Source organism: Macaca thibetana, chromosome 14 (assembly GCF_024542745.1).
Source record: "Macaca thibetana thibetana isolate TM-01 chromosome 14, ASM2454274v1, whole genome shotgun sequence".
Taxonomy (NCBI): Eukaryota; Metazoa; Chordata; class Mammalia; order Primates; family Cercopithecidae; genus Macaca; species Macaca thibetana.
Window position 1 is genome coordinate 57,572,707 of NC_065591.1, and position 22,115 is coordinate 57,594,821.

A 22,115-nucleotide genomic window follows, 5' to 3' on the forward strand; every position below is an offset into this window, starting at 1 on the left:
ATTGAATATTGAACTCGAAGATCAGTTATTTGAAATTTCTCAGTGAGTGAAAATAAAAATAAAAAAATAAAAAAGAATGAAAAAGGCCTATAGGACTTATGTGACACCATTAAGCAAACAGACATTTATATTATGAGAGATCTGAAAGAGATGGGAAAATGCATAGAAAACCTATTTAACAAAATAACAGTTAAAAGCTTTTGAAGTCTTGGGAGAGATATGAAGACCCAGATCCAGTAAGCTCAATTGCCCAAACATATTTAACCCCAAAAGATCCTTCCTGAGGCACATTATAGTCAAACTGTTAAAAGTCAAAGATAAAAAGAGAATTATAAAAACATCAAGAGAAAAGCATCAAGTCACACATAAGGGAATCCTCATTAGACTTACAGCAGGTTTCTCTGCAGAAACTCTACAAGCAAAGAGACAGTCATATTTTCACAGTGCTGAAAGAAAATAATTGGTGGCCAAGAATACTCTACCAAGAAAAGCTATCCTTCAGAAGTGAAGGAGAAATAAAGTTTTTCCAGACAAGCAAAAACTGAGGGAATTCATCACCACCAGACTGACCTTTCAAGAAATGCTCAAGGGAATCCTACAAACATTGATAGGTCCAACAATACCACCATCATAACACCCTCCCCCCTCCCCCCCACCAAATCGTTGCTGACAAATTGTTGCTGATCCCATTGCCTGCTGATGACACTTACTCTGTTGCTTTGCTTCTTAGGTAACAGACTCATAGGAAAAAAGATAATTTCTGTATATCACACTTTCCATTTCCCACTTCAAGGGTTTCAGTGGATGTTTTTTTTTCTTTTTTGCATGACTCAGGGGACTGGGACGTCTGTGTAGGCTTATAACAATGCCTTTACAGTCAGGTTCTCAGCTTGTTCAATGAAGGGATTGTCAGTTCTGAGAAGACTTATTCATTAATAGAGTGTGTGACTATTTACTCCTTGACTTATTTTAAGAGGGTAAGTATATCCCTTTTCCCCTCACTCTTGGACTCAGGAATCAGTTCCAAAGGTATGCAAAGCCCTTGAAGTGATTTATTTATGGACTTCCCTGTCCATGTTTCTATTTATTCATCCTCTCTTTCACAAACATTTGAAATCCTGTCTCATTTATGTGACACATTCATGTCCAGGACTATATATAACTATTTATCCTCTACAATATTTATGATTTTGCTCCATTCATTACATCCTAGTTCTACTTCTGTCCAGTCCATCTTGCAAAAATAAGTAATGTAACTTTATTGTTTCTCAGCTTTCATCTCACCTCCTTGTATTCATATAATAATTTAAAGTATAGCATGCTTTATGTATAGAGCATTTGTGTGTTGAATCACCATCATTCTTTGACCTCCTTCTCCTATAAACAGTACCTTCATTTCCCTTGGGGAATTTTTTTTAATTAAACATTTTCAGGTATGCATAGTTAGAATTGATGCTGTACCTGCTTATAGTATAGGATGCCATGAAAATTGCATATTAGGTAGCATTTCTCATCTCATTCACAGCCACAGTGTCTGGTTTATAGGTAGATACTCATGTAATCCCACCATAGTAAATGATATAGGAGGGGTTCTTGGATTAGTTTTTGCAAATGAAAACCCTTTCCTCAGGATAACTGGTACATTGCCCACTGGATACAGAGAAGATCTATTCCTAAGTGTTGTTAGCAGCCTTATTGCCACTAAGGGGAAAATATTCATTGAGAATAGAACCTACTCTAGGAAAGCAGAGATGAGAAATATAGAAATAAAGAAATCCAGGTCCTGGCAACATTATCAGAGTTCTGGATAAAGCCAAGCCTGCAGATTCATTCATCCCTATACTTTGCTGGAACTGAGCTAATAGTTTTATTGATTGCTCAAATCAGTGTGAACTTAACTCTGAGTCCTCTGATTGTTACATATACCTTGTGAAGTTAATAACATTATCTTGATTTTATTAAAAAATAGAGCCAGAGAAGAGACATGATGCTCAAAGTCATATTAGTTCAGATGTTTTGACTTCAAGTTAAAAAGTTTCAACTATAAAATTATCTGAAAGACTTTCCCCCCAAATTTAGTATTTCTATATTACTACTAGAAAATTTAAGTTTTGGTATCTCCAGACTTTCCACAAAGTAACTTCAATTTACTTGCCACAACACATTTCCTACCATTGTGCAAGCTGTCTGTCTTGTCCAATCAGATTCTCTGTCCAAATCACTCTGCCTTTACTCACGCTCACATTCTTTTCTCCCTTCTCAATTTGTGCCTATTTATTAACATTTATTCAGTCTCTGCTTTCATTTCTTAATGGGGAAGATCTTGGTGGAATTGGGTCTCTCGTGTGAAGAGGTGTTAATTCCCAATGGAAATCTGGAAGAGCCGTATTCCAAGTTTGTGCAGTGGAGCTTCCTTATCCCCATACAAGAGAGTCTGTATAAATTGTGTGTAAGTTCTCCAGAGAAGATTTCTCTCAGGGCATACAATTTAATGCAGTATAATCTAAAATCAATGCATTGAATCACTAAGTTGTATTTATGGAAGTGCTTTTTAATTGAAGAGGTAACACATAAATGGGATGAAAATCAGGGACAGTGAATAGAAAAGGATCTGAAGATTCTGCTTTGGTACTTGTTGGTGAGTTTGCCATCTGTAGTTATCCTCACTGTTAATTGGAGGTACTTATCAAGTGATAACTCAATGCTCAGGTAAGAAAGTCAATTGCTGTGCCCTTCATATTCACATAAAAGTTTGGACAGTAATTAGATCTATAAACGGTTTGCTTGCACAAATCATCAATTCTTAAAGGTATGTAGTTGAGGGAGTGGGGTGAAGGTGGTCAGAAATAAGTCTAATTGGGTAGAAAGACGAAACCCTGATGAGGGAGTTATTTGCCCAAGATCATACAGAAAGTTAATGCCAGAGCCAGTAGAACATGTCAGTGAGGTAGCTAAATTAGCATTATGTTGTTTTATGTTAAAGGGAAAAGATGGAGCATTTCAGCTCAGCTTAAAAAAATTACTCATGAAGGCAGTAATTAAAATTTGTTTTTTTTTATTTTTTTATTTTTATTTTTTTACATTTTTAAAAAATTTATTTATTATTATTATACTTTAAGTTGTAGGGTACATGTGCATAACGTGCAGGTTTGTTACATATGTATACTTGTGCCATGTTGGTGTGCTGCACCCATCAACTCGTCATTTACATCAAGTATCACTCCCAATGCAATCCCTCCCCCCTTCCCCCTCCCCATGATAGGCCCTGGTGTGTGATGTTCCCCTTCCTGAGTCCAAGTGATCTCATTGTTCAGTTCCCACCTATGAGTGAGAACATGCAGTGTTTGGTTTTCTGTTCTTGTGATAATTTGCTAAGAATGATGGTTTCCAGCTACATCCATGTCCCTACAAAGGACACAAACTCATCCTTTTTTATGGCTGCATAGTATTCCATGGTGTATATGTGCCACATTTTCTTAATCCAATCTGTCACTGATGGACATTTGGGTTGATTCCAAGTCTTTGCTATTGTGAATAGTGCTGCAATAAACATACGTGTGCATGTGTCTTTATAGCAGCATAATTTATAATCCTTTGGGTATATACCCAGTAATGGGATGGCTGGGTCATATGGTACATCTAGTTCTAGATCCTTGAGGAATCGCCATACTGTCTTCCATAATGGTTGAACTAGTTTACAATCCCACCAACAGTGTAAAAGTGTTCCTATTTCTCCACATCCTCTCCAGCACCTGGTGTTTCCTGACTTCTTAATGATTGCCATTCTAACTGGTGTGAGATGGTATCTCATTGTGGTTTTGATTTGCATTTCTCTGATGGCCAGTGATGATGAGCATTTTTTCATGTGTCTGTTGGCTGTATGAATGTCTTCTTTTGAGAAATGTCTGTTCATATCCTTTGCCCACTTTTTGATGGGGCTGTTTGTTTTTTTCTTGTAAATTTGTTTGAGTTCTTTGTAGGTTCTGGATATTAGGCCTTTGTCAGATGAGTAGATTGCAAAAATTTTCTCCCATTCTGTAGGTTGCCTGTTCACTCTGATGGTAGTTTCTCTTGCTGTGCAGAAGCTCTTTAGTTTAATGAGATCCCATTTGTCAATTTTGGCTTTTGCTGCTGTTGCTTTTGGTGTTTTAGACATGAAGTCTTTGCCCATGCCTATGTCCTGAATGGTACTACCTAGGTTTTCCTCTAGGATTTTTATGGTATTAGGTCTAACATTTAAGTCTCTAATCCATCTTGAATTAATTTTCATATAAGGAGTAAGGAAAGGATCCAGTTTCAGCTTTCTACTTATGGCTAGCCAATTTTCCCAGCACCATTTATTAAATAGGGAATCCTTTCCCCATTTCTTGTTTCTCTCAGGTTTGTCAAAGATCAGATGGCTGTAGATGTGTGGTATTATTTCTGAGGACTCTGTTCTGTTCCATTGGTCTATATCTCTGTTTTGGTACCAGTACCATGTTGTTTTCGTTACTGTAGCCTTGTAGTATAGTTTGAAGTCAGGTAGCGTGATGCCTCCAGCATTGTTCTTTTGACTTAGGATTGTCTTGGAGATGCGGGCTCTTTTTTGGTTCCATATGAACTTTAAAGCAGTTTTTTCCAATTCTGTGAAGAAACTCATTGGTAGCTTGATGGGGATAGCATTGAATCTATAAATTACCTTGGGCAGTATGGCCATTTTCACGATACTAATTCTTCCTATCCATGAGCGTGGTATGTTCTTCCATTTGTTTGTGTCCTCTTTTATTTCACTGAGCAGTGGTTTGTAGTTCTCCTTGAAGAGGTCCTTTACATCCCTTGTAAGTTGGATTCCTAGATATTTTATTCTCTTTGAAGCAATTGTGAATGGAAGTTCATTCATGATTTGGCTCTCTGTCTGTTACTGGTGTATAAGAATGCTTGTGATTTTTGCACATTAATTTTGTATCCTGAGACTTTGCTGAAGTTGCTTATCAGCTTAAGGAGATTTTGGGCTGAGACGATGGGGTTTTCTAAATATACAATCATGTCATCTGCAAAGAGGGACAATTTGACTTCTTCTTTTCCTAACTGAATACCCTTGATTTCTTTCTCTTGCCTAATTGCCCTAGCCAGAACTTCCAACACTATGTTGAATAGGAGTGGTGAGAGAGGGCATCCCTGTCTTGTGCCAGTTTTCAAAGGGAATTTTTCCAGTTTTTGCCCATTCAGTATGATATTGGCTGTGGGTTTGTCATAAATAGCTCTTATGATTTTGAGGTACGCTCCATCAATACCGAATTTATTGAGCGTTTTTAGCATGAAGGGCTGTTGAATTTTGTCAAAAGCCTTTTCTGCATCTATTGAGATAATCATGTGGTTCTTGTCTTTGGTTCTGTTTATATGCTGGATTATGTTTATTGATTTGCGAATGTTGAACCAGCCTTGCATCCCAGGGATGAAGCCCACTTGATCATGGTGGATAAGCTTTTTGATGTGTTGCTGAATCCGATTTGCCAGTATTTTATTGAGGATTTTTGCATCGACGTTCATCAGGGATATTGGTCTAAAATTCTCTTTTTTTTTTGTGTCTCTGCCAGGCTTTGGTATCAGGATGATGTTGGCCTCATAAAATGAGTTAGGGAGGATTCCCTCTTTTTCTATTGATTGGAATAGTTTCAGAAGGAATGGTACCAACTCCTCCTTGTACCTCTGGTAGAATTCAGCTGTGAATCCATCTGGTCCTGGACTTTTTTTGGTTGGTAGGCTATTAATTATTGCCTCAATTTCAGAGCCTGCTATTGGTCTATTCAGGGATTCAACTTCTTCCTGGTTTAGTCTTGGAAGAGTGTAAGTGTCCAGGAAATTATCCATTTCTTCTAGATTTTCCAGTTTATTTGCGTAGAGGTGTTTATAGTATTCTCTGATGGTAGTTTGTATTTCTGTGGGGTCGGTGGTGATATCCCCTTTATCATTTTTAATTGCGTCTATTTGATTCTTCTCTCTTTTCTTCTTTATTAGTCTTGCTAGCGGTCTGTCAATTTTGTTGATCTTTTCAAAAAACCAACTCCTGGATTCATTGATTTTTTGGAGGGTTTTTTGTGTCTCTATCTCCTTCAATTCTGCTCTGATCTTAGTGATTTCTTGCCTTCTGCTAGCTTTCGAATGTGTTTGCTCTTGCTTCTCTAGTTCTTTTAATTGCGATGTTAGAGTGTCAATTTTAGATCTTTCCTGCTTTCTCTTGTGGGCATTTAGTGCTATAAATTTCCCTCTACACACTGCTTTAAATGTGTCCCAGAGATTCTGGTATGTTGTATCTTTGTTCTCATTGGTTTCAAAGAACATCTTTATTTCTGCCTTCATTTCGTTATGTACCCAGTAGTCATTCAGGAGCAGGTTGTTCAGTTTCCATGTAGTTGAGTGGTTTTGATTGAGTTTCTTAGCCCTGAGTTCTAGTTTGATTGCACTGTGGTCTGAGAGACAGTTTGTTATAATTTATGTTCTTGTACATTTGCTGAGGAGTGCTTTACTTCCAATTACGTGGTCAATTTTGGAGTAAGTATGATGTGGTGCTGAGAAGAATGTATATTCTGTTGATTTGGGGTGGAGAGTTCTATAGATGTCTATTAGGTCTGCTTGCTGCAGAGATGAGTTCAATTCCTGGATATCCTTGTTAACTTTCTGTCTCGTTGATCTGTCTAATGTTGACAGTGGAGTGTTGAAGTCTCCCATTATTATTGTATGGGAGTCTAAGTCTCTTTGTAAGTCTCTAAGGACTTGCTTTATGAATCTGGGTGCTCCTGTATTGGGTGCATATATATTTAGGATAGTTAGCTCTTCCTGTTGAATTGATCCCTTTACCATTATGTAATGGCCTTCTTTGTCTCTTTTGATCTTTGATGGTTTAAAGTCTGTTTTATCAGAGACTAGTATTGCAACCCCCGCTTTTTTTTGTTCTCCATTTGCTTGGTAAATCTTCCTCCATCCCTTATTTTGAGCCTATTTATGTCTCTGCATGTGAGATGGGTCTCCTGAATACAGCAGACTGATGGGTCTTGACTCTTTATCCAGTTTGCCAGTCTGTGTCTTTTAATTGGAGCATTTAGTCCATTTATTTTGAGGTTAAGATTGTTATGTGTGAACTTGATCCTGCCATTATGATATTAACTGGTTATTTTGCTCGTTAGTTGATGCAGTTTCTTCCTAGCCTCGATGGTCTTTACATTTTGGCATGTTTTTGTAAGGGCTGGTACCGGTTGTTCCTTTCCATGTTTATTGCTTCCTTCAGGGTCTCTTGTAAGGCAGGCCTAGTGGTGACAAAATCTCTAAGCATTTGCTTATCTGTAAAGGATTTTATTTCTCCTTCACTTATGAAACTTAGTTTGGCTGGATATGAAATTCTGGGTTGAAAATTCTTTTCTTTAAGAATGTTGAATATTGGCCCCCACTCTCTTCTGGCTTGTAGAGTTTCTGCCGAGAGATCGGCTGTTAGTCTGATGGGCTTCCCTTTGTAGGTAACCCGACCTTTCTCTCTGGCTGCCCTTAAGATTTTTTCCTTCATTTCAACTTTGGTGAATCTGGCAATTATGTGTCTTGGAGTTGTTCTTCTCGAGGAGTATCTTTGTGGCGTTCTCTGTATTTCCTGGATTTGAATGTTGGCCTGCCCTACTAGGTTGGGTAATTTCTCCTGGATGATATCCTGAAGAGTGTTTTCCAACTTGGTTCCATTTTCCCCCTCACTTTCAGGCACCCCAATCAGACGTAGATTTGGTCTTTTTACATAATCCCATACTTCTTGCAGGCTTTGTTCATTTCTTTTTCTTCTTTTTTCTTTTGGTTTCTCTTCTCGCTTCATTTCATTCATTTGATCCTCAATCACTGATACTCTTTCTTCCAGTTGATCGAGTCGGTTACTGAAGCTTGTGCATTTGTCACGTATTTCTCGTGTCATGGTTTTCATCTCTTTCATTTCGTTTATGACCTTCTCTGCATTAATTACTCTAGCCATCAATTCTTCCACTTTTTTTTCAAGATTTTTACTTTCTTTGCGCTGGGTACGTAATTCCTCCTTTAGCTCTGAGAAATTTGATGGACTGAAGCCTTCTTCTCTCATCTCGTCAAAGTCAGTCTCCGTCCAGCTTTGATCCGTTGCTGGCGATGAGCTGCGCTCCTTTGCCGGGGGAGATGCGCTCTTATTTTTTGAATTTCCAGCTTTTCTGCCCTGCTTTTTCCCCATCTTTGTGGTTTTATCTGCCTCTGGTCTTTGATGATGGTGATGTACTGATGGGGTTTTGGTGTAGGTGTCCTTCCTGTTTGATAGTTTTCCTTCTAACAGTCAGGAGCCTCAGCTGTAGGTCTGTTGGAGATTGCTTGAGGTCCACTCCAGACCCTGTTTGCCTCGGTATCAGCAGCAGAGGCTGCAGAAGATAGAATATTTCTGAACAGCGAGCGTATCTGTCTGATTCTTGCTTTGGAAGCTTCCTCTCAGGGGTGTACTGCACCCTGTGAGGTGTGGGGTGTCAGACTGCCCCTAGTGGGGGATGTCTCCCAGTTAGGCTACTCAGGGGTCAGGGACCCACTTGAGCAGGCAGTCTGTCCCTTCTCAGATCTCAAGCTGCGTGTTGGGAGATCCACTGCTCTATTCAAAGCTGTCAGACAGAGTCGTTTGCGTCTGCAGAGGTTTCTGCTGCGTTTGTTATTGTTTACTGTGCCCTGTCCCCAGAGGTGGAGTCTACAGAGACAGGCAGGTTTCCTTGAGCTGCTGTGAGCTCCACCGTGTTCGAGCTTCCCAGCAGCTTTGTTTACCTACTTAAGCCTCAGCAATGGCGGGCGCCCCTCCCCCAGCTTCACTGCTGCCCTGCCGGTAGATCACAGACTGCTGTGCTAGCAATGAGGGAGGCTCCGTGGGTGTGGGACCCTCCCGGCCAGGTGTGGGATATTATCTCCTGGTGTGCCTGTTTGCTTAAAGCGCAGTATTGTGGTGGGAGTTACCCGATTTTCCAGGTGTTGTGTGTCTCAGTTCCCCTGGCTAGGAAAAGGGATTCTCTTCCCCCTTGCGCTTCCCAGGTGAGGCAATGCCTCGCCCTGCTTCAGCTCTCGCTGGTCGGGCTGCAGCAGCTGCCCAGCACCAATTGTCCGGCACTCCCCAGTGAGATGAACCCAGTACCTCAGTTGAAAATGCAGAAATCACCGGTCTTCTGTGTTGCTCGCGCTGGGAGTTGGAGACTGGAGCTGTTCCTATTCGGCCATCTTGCTCCGCCCCCATCTAAAATTTGTTTTAATATATAACTGTGCTTTATCAGCTCCTTAAAAGTTGTCTATGTTTAGTAGGATATTCTAAATTTTCTCATTTTACAAACGTACTTGGTTTTATAGGCCTGGAGCTGAAAATGTAGTTTTGTCTATTAAAATGATACTTAGGTGCTTTTTTTTTTTTCTGCCAGTCTATTTTAGGAGGTTTCTTATATCCAAAATACTTTGTTATAGTTAATACATATATTTGGTTTTTAATATCACTATGGTCAGACTCAGTAAATCAATTCACTTTTCCTCTCTGCGAATGTCCTAATAACATGAAATCAAGACGTCTTCAACTCGCTGTGTCCTTCTCTCCTCCTGGTTTCCTCTTGTCCCATAGTAAAATGCTGCTGATTTTCGAAGCATCACACGAAGGCCAGTTTAGAGCTCCATTCTAATACTAAGGTGTCATTGAATATCTTCTATTTGAGCAAGGAAGACTTCCTTATGCTTTTTCTCCTCTGCCTAATGGACCTTCCACCCATGCCATCTTGTGATTATGGTTTCCCACCCTCACTGTCCATTCAGAAGTAATGTTTCCCTCATTTACATTCCTAAAGCAATTGTTATCACTCTAGTTCCCCTTAAATGTCGGCCTGAGAAGTGGGCGTTATATTCTACTGATAAGGGGAGACCCTGAAGGTTCTGGGAGGGAAGGTGATATTATTTTGTCAGAAATTTGAGGTACAGATTGGAGGAAGGGGTATAAGACATGGAATAGCCAGTTAGTTTCCGTTTAATGGTAGAGGAGGTGAAGGGAGAGGAAAAGAGGCAGTGAGGTGGAGCAGTGTCAGTGGGAATGGACTTGTGAAGCCAGGAGGACTCTAGATTTTAAAGACATGTGGGCCCTGACAGTGAAGGGAATACTGGGAGACAAGGATTTTTGATCTGGTTGAGAGAAGATAGAATGAAGTTGCTTTGCCCTGAGAGGGGTTCTGGAGGGGCAGTTGGATTGGGAAGAAAATGGTCATCTCTGCATGGGACTGGCAGGCCCAAAGTGACTCAGGCAGCATGTGTGCTGCCTCTGTGCCCACCACCACTATTCCATGTTCCCTTCAGCCCAGCTCCCATCTGATTGGAGTTGAGGCCTTGCAGCCTGCAGTTTGCAGCCTGCAGTTTTCTATCAACAAATGAGGGAAACACCTATGTCGGAGCCAGCAGGGATCATTCTCCTGCTTCCAACCCATACAGATGGGAACCCAAGTGCAGGAGAGGCAGAGACCCATCTTGGAGACAGTGGCAGAGTTAGGACTGCAGTCAAGTTCCAGACTAGCTCGCAATCCAGGTGTAACCAAAACGCAGGTTCAGTTGCTCTTTGCTTGCAGAATCCAATTAAGGGAAGAGGTATAGGCTCCTGCCTTTAAGGACACTGCTTCACTCTTTGGGGAGAAAGCAGGGGCTTTTAAAGGGGGACCTGGCATTAAGAGAGGGGAGAGAGAGCAACCTACATAACAAAGATGTAGCCAGATAACATTTACTGTTATTTTGTACTTTAAAAAACAAGATTTCTAAACCAAAATACTTAACTTCTTTATTTGTATTTTAAAGATTCACTATTACAAGCCATTGGCCATTCTTCATAAGAACCAACCTGAAGTTCTGTCAAAATGAGCTTGTCATTACATCTGCCGTTAAGAATTCCAGACTCAAACTCGCAGCTATGGGATTGTGACTTCATACTCGATATACCAGGTCCATAAAAACAATATTAAGGTTCAACTACTGAAATGAAAAGACAAAATCAAAGCTGTGTGGTTGAATTCATCCTCCTGGGCTTTTCTAACTTTCCTGAGCTCCAGGTGCAGCTCTTTGGGATTTTCCTAGTTATTTATGTGGTGACCTTGATAGGAAATGCCATCATTATAGTCGTCATCTCCTTAAACCAGAGCCTCCACGTTCCCATGTACCTGTTCCTCCTAAATTTATCTGTGGTGGAGGTGAGTTTCAGTGCAGTCATTATGTCTGAAATGCTGGTGGTGCTCTCTACTGAGAAAACTACGGTTTCTTTTGGGGGCTGTTTTGCACAGATGTATTTCATCCTTATTTTTGGTGGGACTGAATGTTTTCTCCTGGGAGCAATGGCTTATGACCGGTTTGCTGCAATTTGCCATCCTCTGAACTACCAAGTGATTATGAACAGAGGGGTTTTTATGAAATTAGTAATGTTCTCATGGATCTCAGGGATCATGGTGGCTACTGTGCAGACCACTTGGGTATTTAGTTTTCTGTTTTATGGCCCCAATGAAATTAATCATCTGTCTTGTGAAACCGCAGCAGTACTAGAGCTTGTGTGTGCAGACACCTTCTTATTTGAAATCTTTGCCTTCACAGGCACCATTTTGATTGTTATGGTTCCTTTCTTGTTGATCCTCTTGTCTTACACTCGAGTTCTGTTTGCCATCCTGAAGATGCCATCAACTACAGGGAGACAAAAGGCCTTTTCCACCTGTGCCTCTCACCTCACATCTGTGACCCTGTTCTATGGCACAGCCAATATGACTTATTTACAGCCCAAATCTGGCTACTCACCAGAAACCAAGACACTGATGTCACTGTCTTACTCACTGCTTACCCCTCTCCTGAATCCACTCATTTACACCTTGCGAAACAGTGACATGAAAAGGGCTTTGATAAAATTATGTCAAAGAAACGTGGTTTTACACACAGTCTGATTGCATGAGAAGTCATGTGATATTTGGCTACTACCCTATTACACTTTATTTAAATTTAATAAAGGGTGAAAACAGATTGCATTTCTTGGTATGAATACATTAAATTCGTTTTTTTTTTAATTTTTATTTTAAGACATGGTCTTACTCTGTCACCCAGGCTGGAGTGCAGTGATGCAATCTCTCCTCACTGCAACCTCCACCTCCTGGGTTCGAGTGATCCTCCCACTTCACCCTCCCAAATAGCTGGGCCTACAGGCATGCACCACCATGCCCGGCTAATTTTTGTATTTTTTGTAGAGAAGGGGTTTTGCTATGTTGCCTAGGCCAGTCTTTAACTCCTGGGCTCAAACAATCTGCCTGCCTTGGCCTCTCAAAGTGCTAGGATTACAGGTGTGAGCCACTGCACCCAGCCAATTTGTTCAATTTTTAACATTTGAAAATGTATCAGGGAATCTCTCTCTTTCAATAAAGAACTGGTGTCTCTTGTTTTTAATAGATACATATGTTTTCATAACATGTGATACAACGGTTTATTCATCCATTTCTCTATTGTGAACATCCAGGTAGCTACTGGATTATTGTCATTAAGACAATGCTTTAAACACCTTGTTCCATATGCTTACATGTACTGATGTCTATATATCTGTTTGTTAGATTTAAGTGGGACTGATGGGATGAGGAGTGGGTGTGCTTGTAAATTTTACCAGCTGTTGCAAAATTACTTTTCAAAATGATTATAGTTCTTCAGACTGGCCTGAAGGCCCACTGTACTTTGGTAACAGGGTAGAGCTTTAAGAGACCAACAATAGATTGGTGAGGTTTTTATTTTTGGACTGAAAATTTGTTCCATGGATGAGTAAAAAAAAGTGCATCTATTTTGGGGGACCCAGATGGTTCTATACTTGATAGACTCACTGAGCTTATAATCCAAAAGTAAATTTCTCATGATAGTTTTCCAAATATTTATCCAATATTGGTCACTAGAGATCCACCTGGGAAGTTTTCAGAGTTCTTACTTGATAGTATCATTTTTACTTGCAGAATACTGTTTTCAGAGACTTTTGTTAAATTTCCATTTGTGGGAAATGGGAAATGGGAAATGTCCTACAAAATTTCCTACAAAGCCCCCAGACACTTTGTTTAGAAACAATGACTCATGCATTTTTTTTTTGTTGTTGTTCATTGTGGAAATCCAATGCAATTAATTAACTAATTGTGCTTATTTTATATCATATGTGAACTATATTACTAAGTGTGTGGCCTTTCTCAGAATGTATAATTTCACATTGCAACCTTTGGAATATTTCATGCTTATAGAATAGAACGGAGGGAGAATGAAGACAAGCACCTAAATTGAAGTAGGACCTTGTGGGAGAGAGTCCAGTGAGTTCCCCTGCCAGTGAAGGAGTTGGCCATGGAGTGTTTCTTGACTCTAAGCTCAAGACCTCATGCACATGGCTTAGAAACACGAAAGGAGCTGCTGCTGAGTCTTCCCCTCTTTGAACTGTGTGTCAGTTTGAAATATAGAACTTGAGACTAAAATAAAAGACTGTGCTGATTGTTTTGTGACTGCATTTATATTTGCCTTGTTAGTATTAGCTACACTTTGTAGATCCCAATCTCTCCCTGTTTCATATAGGCAGCTTATTACCTTAAGCTTTCCTCATATATTTTAATACGTGATCTGTTTAATGTTTGATTGCCATATTTCATAATAAGCCCTAGGAGGACAGGAACTATATTAATTTGTTCACCACTGTGCATCATCTGCCTAACACTGTGCCAGGGACAGAGTAGGTGCTTTAGAAAAACTTTTTAATTAATAATGAGAAGACAATCAGAGGCAAGATGTTAGCTTCAAGATTTGGAGCAGATTCAGGGTGGGTTAGGCATAAGACTGAAACAGAGAGAACTGGTAATGGAATAGTGCTCATGTGGAAGCCTCAGGAGGGTTCTGAAAATAAGTGGGTGGAAGTGGTGGTTTAATTGATTCCTTCTTGTGTGTATGCCTAAGTTACCTTAGTGCTCTGTTTGTTGCATGCACCCTTCAGATTATCTGCCCAGTCTCAATAAGTGGTTTGACCAGTTGGATTCCAAGACCTTGGGCACTTCTTTACATGTTGGTGTAGTCAGTTACAAGGGATGTTCCCTTTTTTGTGAGTCCAAATATGATATATTCATAATGAATTTCCAGTATCTCAGGGTTAGCAGTAAAGGTAGTAGTATTTCAGGGAACATCTAATATCTGATTCTTCCTGTAAGATACACAGTAACTGGCAGTTTAAAATCTTGTTGAATTCTCCAGATGGGAGGTCTCTGGCTTTTGAGGTAGTCCTAAGCACCACTTCCCAAAGTCAGGAATGCTGTCCACATTCTCTTTTACTTTATTTTATTATTTTATTTTATATTATTTTGAGACAAAGTCTTGTTCTGTCGCCCAGGCTGGAGTGCAGTGGCACGATCTCGGCTCACTGCAAACTCTGTCTCCTGGGTTCAAGACATTCTGATGCCTCAGCCTCCCGAGCAGCTGGGATTACAGGCATGTGCCACCATGCCTGGCTAATTTTTGTATTTTAGTAGAGATGGAGTTTTGCCGTGTTGACCAGGCTGGTCTCTAACTTCTGGCCTCAAGTGATCCACCTGCCTTGGCCTCACAAAACGTTGGGATTACAGGCGTGAGCCACCACACCCGGCTCACATTCTCTTTGCATTTGAAGTGAAGTAATGATCCGTAGTCCTTGGATAGTCCCTGGGCTGATAGTCAACTGAAAATATGAGATCAGTGGCTTTTGAGAAAGAAACTTGTTATTCTGCGGATCTCTTTAGCCATATCTCTCTATCTATATGCATATCTTACCTCTCTGTATCTACCTATATCTATCTATATCTATAAATAGATGAAGATATATACAATTTCATTCAATCTAAATATAATGTAAACAATTTTTTGTTTGTCAAACTTCTAGGTCTTAAAACCATACGTTTGTGACACAACACTACATCTAACTCCTGGGCTGAATGATGGTGGTGGGCTTATTGTGGCTTGGGTTGTTGGTGGTGGTTCTAGTTTTTAAAATTGTTTGTGCTATTTACTTTCCAAATATGGGCAAGTAGATGACTTAGAGTTAATTTTTGAGGGATATCACCTTGTTCATTAAGAGGTTTATGATTGGGTGTGGTGGCTCACACTTGTATTCCCAGCACTTTGGGAGCCTGAGACCGGTGGATCACCTGAGGTCAGGGGCTCGAGACTAGCCTGGCCAACATGGTGAATCCTTGTCTCTACTAAAAATACAAAAATTAGCCAGCTGTGGTGGCATGTGCCTATAATCCCAGCTACTTAGGAGGCTGAGGCAGGAGAATCACTTGACCCTGGGAGGTGGAGGTTGCAGTGAGCTGAGATCGTGCTATTGCACTCCAAACTGGGCAACAGAGCAAGACTCTGTCTCAAAAGAAGAGGTTTATTGGCAAAGTAGGGATTCTGTGTTTTTTTGTCCTTTAAGTTTTGGTCATACTTTATTGTCCAACCTAGTTTGGGAAGGAACATCACTGATTCATTTTAAGACTTTAACAATCATTTTGAGTAGGAAAACTGGTGGGAGCAAATTTTAATTAAGTTTTTATATTATTGTTCAGTAAGGGAATTATTCCAATTTTTCTGACAGCTTCAAAAAATATTTTGAGTAAAAGATAGTGTGATATTAATTAAGATTAGGTATATATATTCTGCTAAATGTAAGGGAGGTCTTATAATTTTTGTATATTATTTAGGAATATGCCATACATGCATGTAACCTTGTGATAATGAGACTTAAAAAATATTTTGTGATGGTTTGACACACACCAGCTTATTTTTTTTCCTGAGTCTTTATTACATATTAAATTTGGCTTAAACGCTTGAATCACTTATTGTATTAGATTCATATCAAATAAATTGATTTTATGTTTAATAAATTAAGAAATAAGATTATGTTAATTCTAAATGTGTATAGCTGTATTTGTATTTTGGCTATTCATGGATTTGTAATGTCTTTTGAGGACATAGAGAAACATTATATTTCAGGAATGGTGACTTGGAATTATGTGCCATGGAGGGAAATGCAGTGGCCAATGCAATTATTCATGAATTGAAATGTCCAGGAGCAATGAGGGGTGATAGTCATAAGGAAAATAGAATTATATTGGTGCTACTAAATTGCATTGATCTTCAGATAGATAACAAAAGATGTGTGCAATTTACAAACCATTGAAAACAAAATGGTGAAAGCCAGAGTCTTTCAGTAATTCATGAAGAGATCCTCATCTCTCACAATGGGCAAGCTGAAGAACAGTTAGAGTTCAGTAAGTCACAGTGGCTGAACTTCAGTGACACCTGCATGTTTACTCAAGGCAGGTATGTTAAGCCAAAGCTGGAGCCAGAGTTGGAAAAATCTGCACTCCATCTGCATCGGATCTGTCTGTGTTTGTGTCTTTCTTTAGTGTTATTCCTCCTTCCAAGGGTGCATTTGGCATGGCCTCCATCAAAGACCAGGTCCGTCTTACTGTCAGAAGCCTGCAAGATAAACTGCTCCCCTCCTGCTAAGGGAGAAATGGTTTTCAACATTATGGTCCCTGATTTTGTCATCCTCTTTGGGATTCTAGAGTATTTCCCATACTTGTGTCAAGCTTTATGGGGGAAGAAAGCATGCGAATTCTTTTGTAGACTATCTGGGACTCCAGCTGGTTACATATGATGGCCCATTTTGGTGCACATTTTAAACGGATGGGCAAATTACAGTAAGGAAAATTCAGAGCTCAAGTGGTTAAGCTGCAATTATAAAGTTCAGCAGAGTCTTCTAAAGCTGTCTGTATATTTCTCTCTTTTCTTTTCTGCTTGCTTTGAATCTGCTGTTATTAAGCTACTGGTGTTGAGATAAAACTGACTATTTAAAGGTAACGTAAAGATTTTTAAAATAAGTTTAGTCAGTTCTGGCTAAAATAGGAACATTAGAAACTAATTTGAAACTGAAGGAAAAAAAAAGGTAGAGGTCTTTAAAATAAAAACTGCTAGAAAAACTACTTTACTCAAATTCTGGCCCTCAGCTTTCTGTGAATTATCTATTGGGGCAAACAAAGTTTAGCCATGTAAACAAGTTCCAATATCATCAGACATAACTTGGATCCAGCTATCTTTTATAGATTGGTGAATTTGTATTACTATCTTACGGCTAGAGTTCTGAGGGAAAAGCTATCGGATCTTCATTTGTGCATGTGTTTAAGCATGTTTAGATATGTTTGTGTGATGTATGTGTATTATCTTCCATGTTGTGTTGGCATGCTACCAAATTTACTTATAAGTAAATGAGTACACATAAATTAAATCCAAATGCTTTTAAAATTCAAATAAATCTTTAATAAATAAACTGGTTTAAAAATCAGTGGTAAAATAAAAACAAAAATGTCTTCAGAATCATCAGTACACATTTGTGTCTGGGTAAATGAGTTTTATATCTGCCTCTGCTAGATTTTTTAAGGTGTTAGAGTCAGGCACAAAGGTTGTGAGACTGTAAACCCAGCCCAAAGCTGAGTAATCTTTATTTGTGTGATTCTTTTTTTTTTTGACAAATAAGACTAATTTAAGATTGTTGGTTCATTGAAAACAGCTGAATCTTGTGAGTTATTAGCAAAATGACCTTGTGTTTAAGGTTCTTACTTAGGTATTCACCTAATATTCAGACTTAAAAAAATGACTAATGTGGAAATAACTTTAAATAATGATTAGCTTTGTATAATGTCTCAGTTTTCAAAAGTAAAAGATAAATTGCTAAAAATAAAAAATTGAATACATGTAAATGAGGTAAGTGCTTGTAAGTGGACTTTTCATGTGATTTAAAATCTTAAAATTATTTTAAATTGAATAATTGATACTCATTGGGTGTCTGGGTCATTTCCAATTAAAAAAAGATTATGACATGTGAAAACATGTTTCCAAAATTGTGCAATAGTTTTATTTATAAAATGCTAACATCTGATATAGAGTTCAAGATTTCTTGTTTCCTAGGTTTTCACTAAAATGTAAGGTAACTAAGAATAATAATTCTAATTAGTGTATAATTCTGTAAGTTATTTTCTTATTGAGAACAAAACAATTTTATGCAATTTGGAGGTTATTTGCAAGCTATTTATTTAAAAAGTAAAAAATCAGTAAGTAGGGAAGAATGATGTGAAAAAAGTTATGAATATGAAGATATATTTTTGGTAAGGAAATTTATAGAGAAATGATAATAATTTTATGTGAAAAAGGATCTTGTATGATAAATTTTTGTCCTAAAGTAAAATGACTGACTACTTAGAAAAGAAGGAAGTACACCACTAGTCAGAAAGTCCAAGCATGATAAAGTTCATGAAGGGGACTTTAAGAAGTTTGTATGTGATGACTATAATTAAAATGAAATTATTTATAGTAGTCTTTCTAGGATTGATCTCCTATGTTAAAATAAGATTTTTAAGATACTTGTTTGTTCTTAATGATATTCCAAGAAATTTTGTTTTTAATTCTGTAATGTTTCTTTTGAAAACTTCTCAGATTCACATCTCAGAAGATCAACTTTTATTATGTCTTGACACTTTCAGCTTTTTCTCCCTTGGAAAAGGCCTGAGATAATAACTCTCCTTCAGCTTTTTCATCAGCTCCTATAACCTTTTCCTACAGTTCTAACAGTTGTTATGGCCTAATGCTGATATGTTTTATCTTGAAGGTTAAAAAAAAAAAAAAATCAATGTTTTCTTCCAGTATGACTTGATTCTGTATTCTTGGTTTTTCTTGACATGTCTAAAATGTTAAATGTAATCAGGAAGTTTCTTAGGCTGGTCCTAAGAGTCATATATTCCCCTGCCATACTTATAACCTTGAATACACTCTTCCTGTGTCCGATTGCTGCAGGAGAGGCAAGTCCCCAAAAACTGGGGCTTAGCCCAAGAGGGTTCTTGGCTTCACCCAGGAAAGAAATCAAGGGTAAGTCAGTGTCATTAGACAGCAATCTTTTATCAAACGGCACTGCTCCTTGTGGAGCAGGGCTAACTCACAGATAGTGTGCCCAGAGTGGTCAATGTATGAGCTCTTAGAAACTGTATTTATACTCACTTATACCCACTTTCAATTACATGCAAATTAAGGAGTAGGTCCATGCAAATTGAGGTGTGGATTATTTATACCTATCTATGAAAGGGGTGGTAACTTCCGGGTCATTGCCAGGGAAAGGGGTGGTAACTTCCATATTGTTGTCATGGAAAGGGGTGGTAGCTTTTGTGTCATTGCTATGGAATTTGTAAGGTGTCATGGTGCTGGTGGAAGTGTCTTATGTCAGTGAACAATGAGGGGATCTAGGGATTGTTTTTGTCACCATCTGCTGGTTCCTCTTGTTTTATCACTTTATCCTGCCTGGACCAGACCCTGTTTTGGTCAGCAGGTTTGTGACCAGAAAACAAGTCCTACCTGTCTTCTATCTTATTTCCACCTCAGAGATTAGATACTCTTCCTTTATCTCAAGGGGGCTGAAGAAGGGCAGAAGTCCATTGTTTCTTGCTGATTTTATGGGCATAGGCCTTGCATAGCATTGGAGGAGTAAAAACTTCTGGTTACATGATTTAAGAAGCCCAATGACAGGATGTCTTTAATTTTTGGGTCAGAAGACAGGATGGGTTGGAAGCCTTGTGCCAGCATTGTCTTTATGTAGAATCTAAAAGATATAAACATTACTAGGAGGAAAAATTACAATTAGGAGGAATAGAATAATTCATGTTCTTATTCCCATCCACAGCATCATGTTATTTATCTATGTATTTGGGAAATAATAGCTTAAAGTCCTTTAGGGGTTTATAAGTATCTCTGTGCTCTTTCAGAGACCCCCAGTAAACTTGAACTGTCAAGTCCAAATGAGCCAGGTTGTTCACCAGGGCTACTGAAAGAAGGATAGCTCTAGTATTGATGGGGAGCTTTTCCATTTCTCACTGGAGACAGGACATTCTCATTGTCAGTGGCCCTTTTGCTTATAGTAGGCATACTGATTCTCCCCAGGGCCAGTAAGTTGGGGGCTCTTGTCTGAGCATCCTGGATACTGATTTTGCAACACTTTCTCAGGATGGGTAATCCTGAGGGGACAGGGGACTTAAAGCATTCACTAATGGGCTCTTGGCAATTGTATTTATACTCATGTAAACCCAATTTTAATTGCATACAAATTAAGGAATAATGTAAATTTAAGGGTTGGTTGTTTAGAACTTTTTAGGAAAGAGATGGCAACTTCTGGGTCACTGCCATGGGAAGGGATGGTAACTCTTGGGTAATTGACATGGCATTTATAAACTATCATGGTGCTCATGTAAGTGTCTTATGCCAATGAACAATAAAGGCAGTTAGGAATCATTTTCATCTTTGCTAATTTCTTCACTTTATCCTGTCTGGACAAGATCCTGTTTTGGTCAGTAGGGCTGCGACCAGAAGAGAAGTCCTTCTGGTCTCCTACCTTGTTATTTAATTAAAGCACTTTTTAAACCAAATTTAACTCCCAGGTTATCTCAATAGGTTTCTTATAAGGAGATGCAGTCACACTGCAGAAGGTTTCTCTTTGTCTTTTTGGTAACCAGTTTAAGATACAACATTTTACATTTTATCAAGAGAATTCTTATGTTGTCTTTATCAGGTTTTCGATTGCTTAGAAAAATTGAACTTTAAAAGAGTTAAGGTTTTTACATCCATGTAACTCTCAGTATTGGTTTTAAAGTCTTAATCATCACTTTGGTTAAATAAGTAACTATTATTTTTACAAAGACTGTTCTGAACTAAAGTTTAGAAATTTTCAGCATCTTTGACAAACATCCTTAAAATTGAATCCTAAATTAAGTTCCTGACTTATTTCTGGGGTGTATCAAAGCTATAAAAATTAATCACCATAAGGTTATAAAATATTTTACAGCTTCTACTCAGGTCATGGACTCCACTAACACTACCTCCAGCCCCTTAAAAAAGTTCTTATTGGGTACTGTTAATTAATCCTTGTGCTGTTAAATTGTAGGGCTTTGACTCTGGGCTACACATATCACATCTAAAGAAGGCACCAATTCCTGCCAGTATTTGTCACCAAACTCAAGTTAAACCAAAGCCTTGTCTTTAGATGTGGGCAAAGATGACAGATAGTAAACTGCTTTCATGAGACATAGGGACAGGCCTGTATTCAAAAATATTAAGATTCATTTAATAATTTTGCCTCTATCTGAATTAATAGAATTTATTTTATGTGTTTATATTAAATAATTTAAATAGTTAACTATTTGTGAGCTTATTTTTCTTTCATTCTCAAAATTAGGCAGGGCACTAGAAGTATTGCATGAGATTGTAAGGGCTGGTTTTGAGGAATACAACTACTCAGACCCTCCAAATCAAGGATGGGTAGACAGATGCCTCAACAGCTAAACAAAATGCTTGTGTTTTATATAGCTAATTGATACAAGCCAAGATTATAGCAGCTCAGTGCATAGAATGTATAGATAAGTCTGAGAGTTTATGAATGATTTTCTCTTTTCAGGTCCTCATACCCCGTGGAATGAGCCCCTTCACCCTTTCTATCCAGGAGATAAGGTGCTATTAAAGTCCTGGAGAAACCAAGGGCTGGACCAAGAGCTAACCAAAAAGTAGACAGGACCTCATGATGTGCTGCTAACCATACATTCATCTGTCAAATTGACTGGACTTAGGCCCTGGAAACATCACACTTGGGTGAAGGCAGCCCCTCCCAACCTGATACCTCGGGTGAGCAGACAGTTTGGTCATATAAATCAAGAGAGGATCTAAAGCTCTTATTAAAGAAAAATTATATTGATAAGTAATACTCTTCTGTTAACATTAATTTCTTAATGAACTTTACAGACATAAGTACCTTCTTTATTTTTGCTAAAAATAACCTTTTTGTTGAATGTGCAAAGTTGGAGGCTTCCTTCCAAAATAAAACAGACTGTTGGGTTTGAGAGGAACTACCCCTTTCTTCTACTGCAGACTTGCCCTGGTGCATACAACTGCTAACCTGAGCACTTGGAGTCATTCTTATACTTGGGATGAGAGTACTCAGTCATTTCTTTTCTATGATTATAGTACCATTCACAGTGAGTTCCTCACGTTTGAGGAAATCCAGAAGC

The 22,115-nt window shown here is 38.7% G+C and overlaps 2 protein-coding genes across 2 annotated transcripts in view; one reads left to right on the top strand and one right to left on the bottom strand.

Annotated features, from left to right (window-relative positions):
* RPL27A (ribosomal protein L27a) overlaps nucleotides 1-22,115 on the bottom strand; it is a 1,008,958-nt gene that overhangs the window by 754,161 nt on the left and 232,682 nt on the right. The gene's annotated exons all lie outside the window — the stretch shown is intronic.
* Nucleotides 10,932-11,974, top strand: LOC126935159 (olfactory receptor 10A3). The gene has a single exon (XM_050756358.1). It carries the CDS (start codon nucleotides 11,001-11,003, stop codon nucleotides 11,943-11,945), a length of 945 nt encoding a protein of 314 aa, XP_050612315.1. The 5' UTR covers nucleotides 10,932-11,000; the 3' UTR covers nucleotides 11,946-11,974.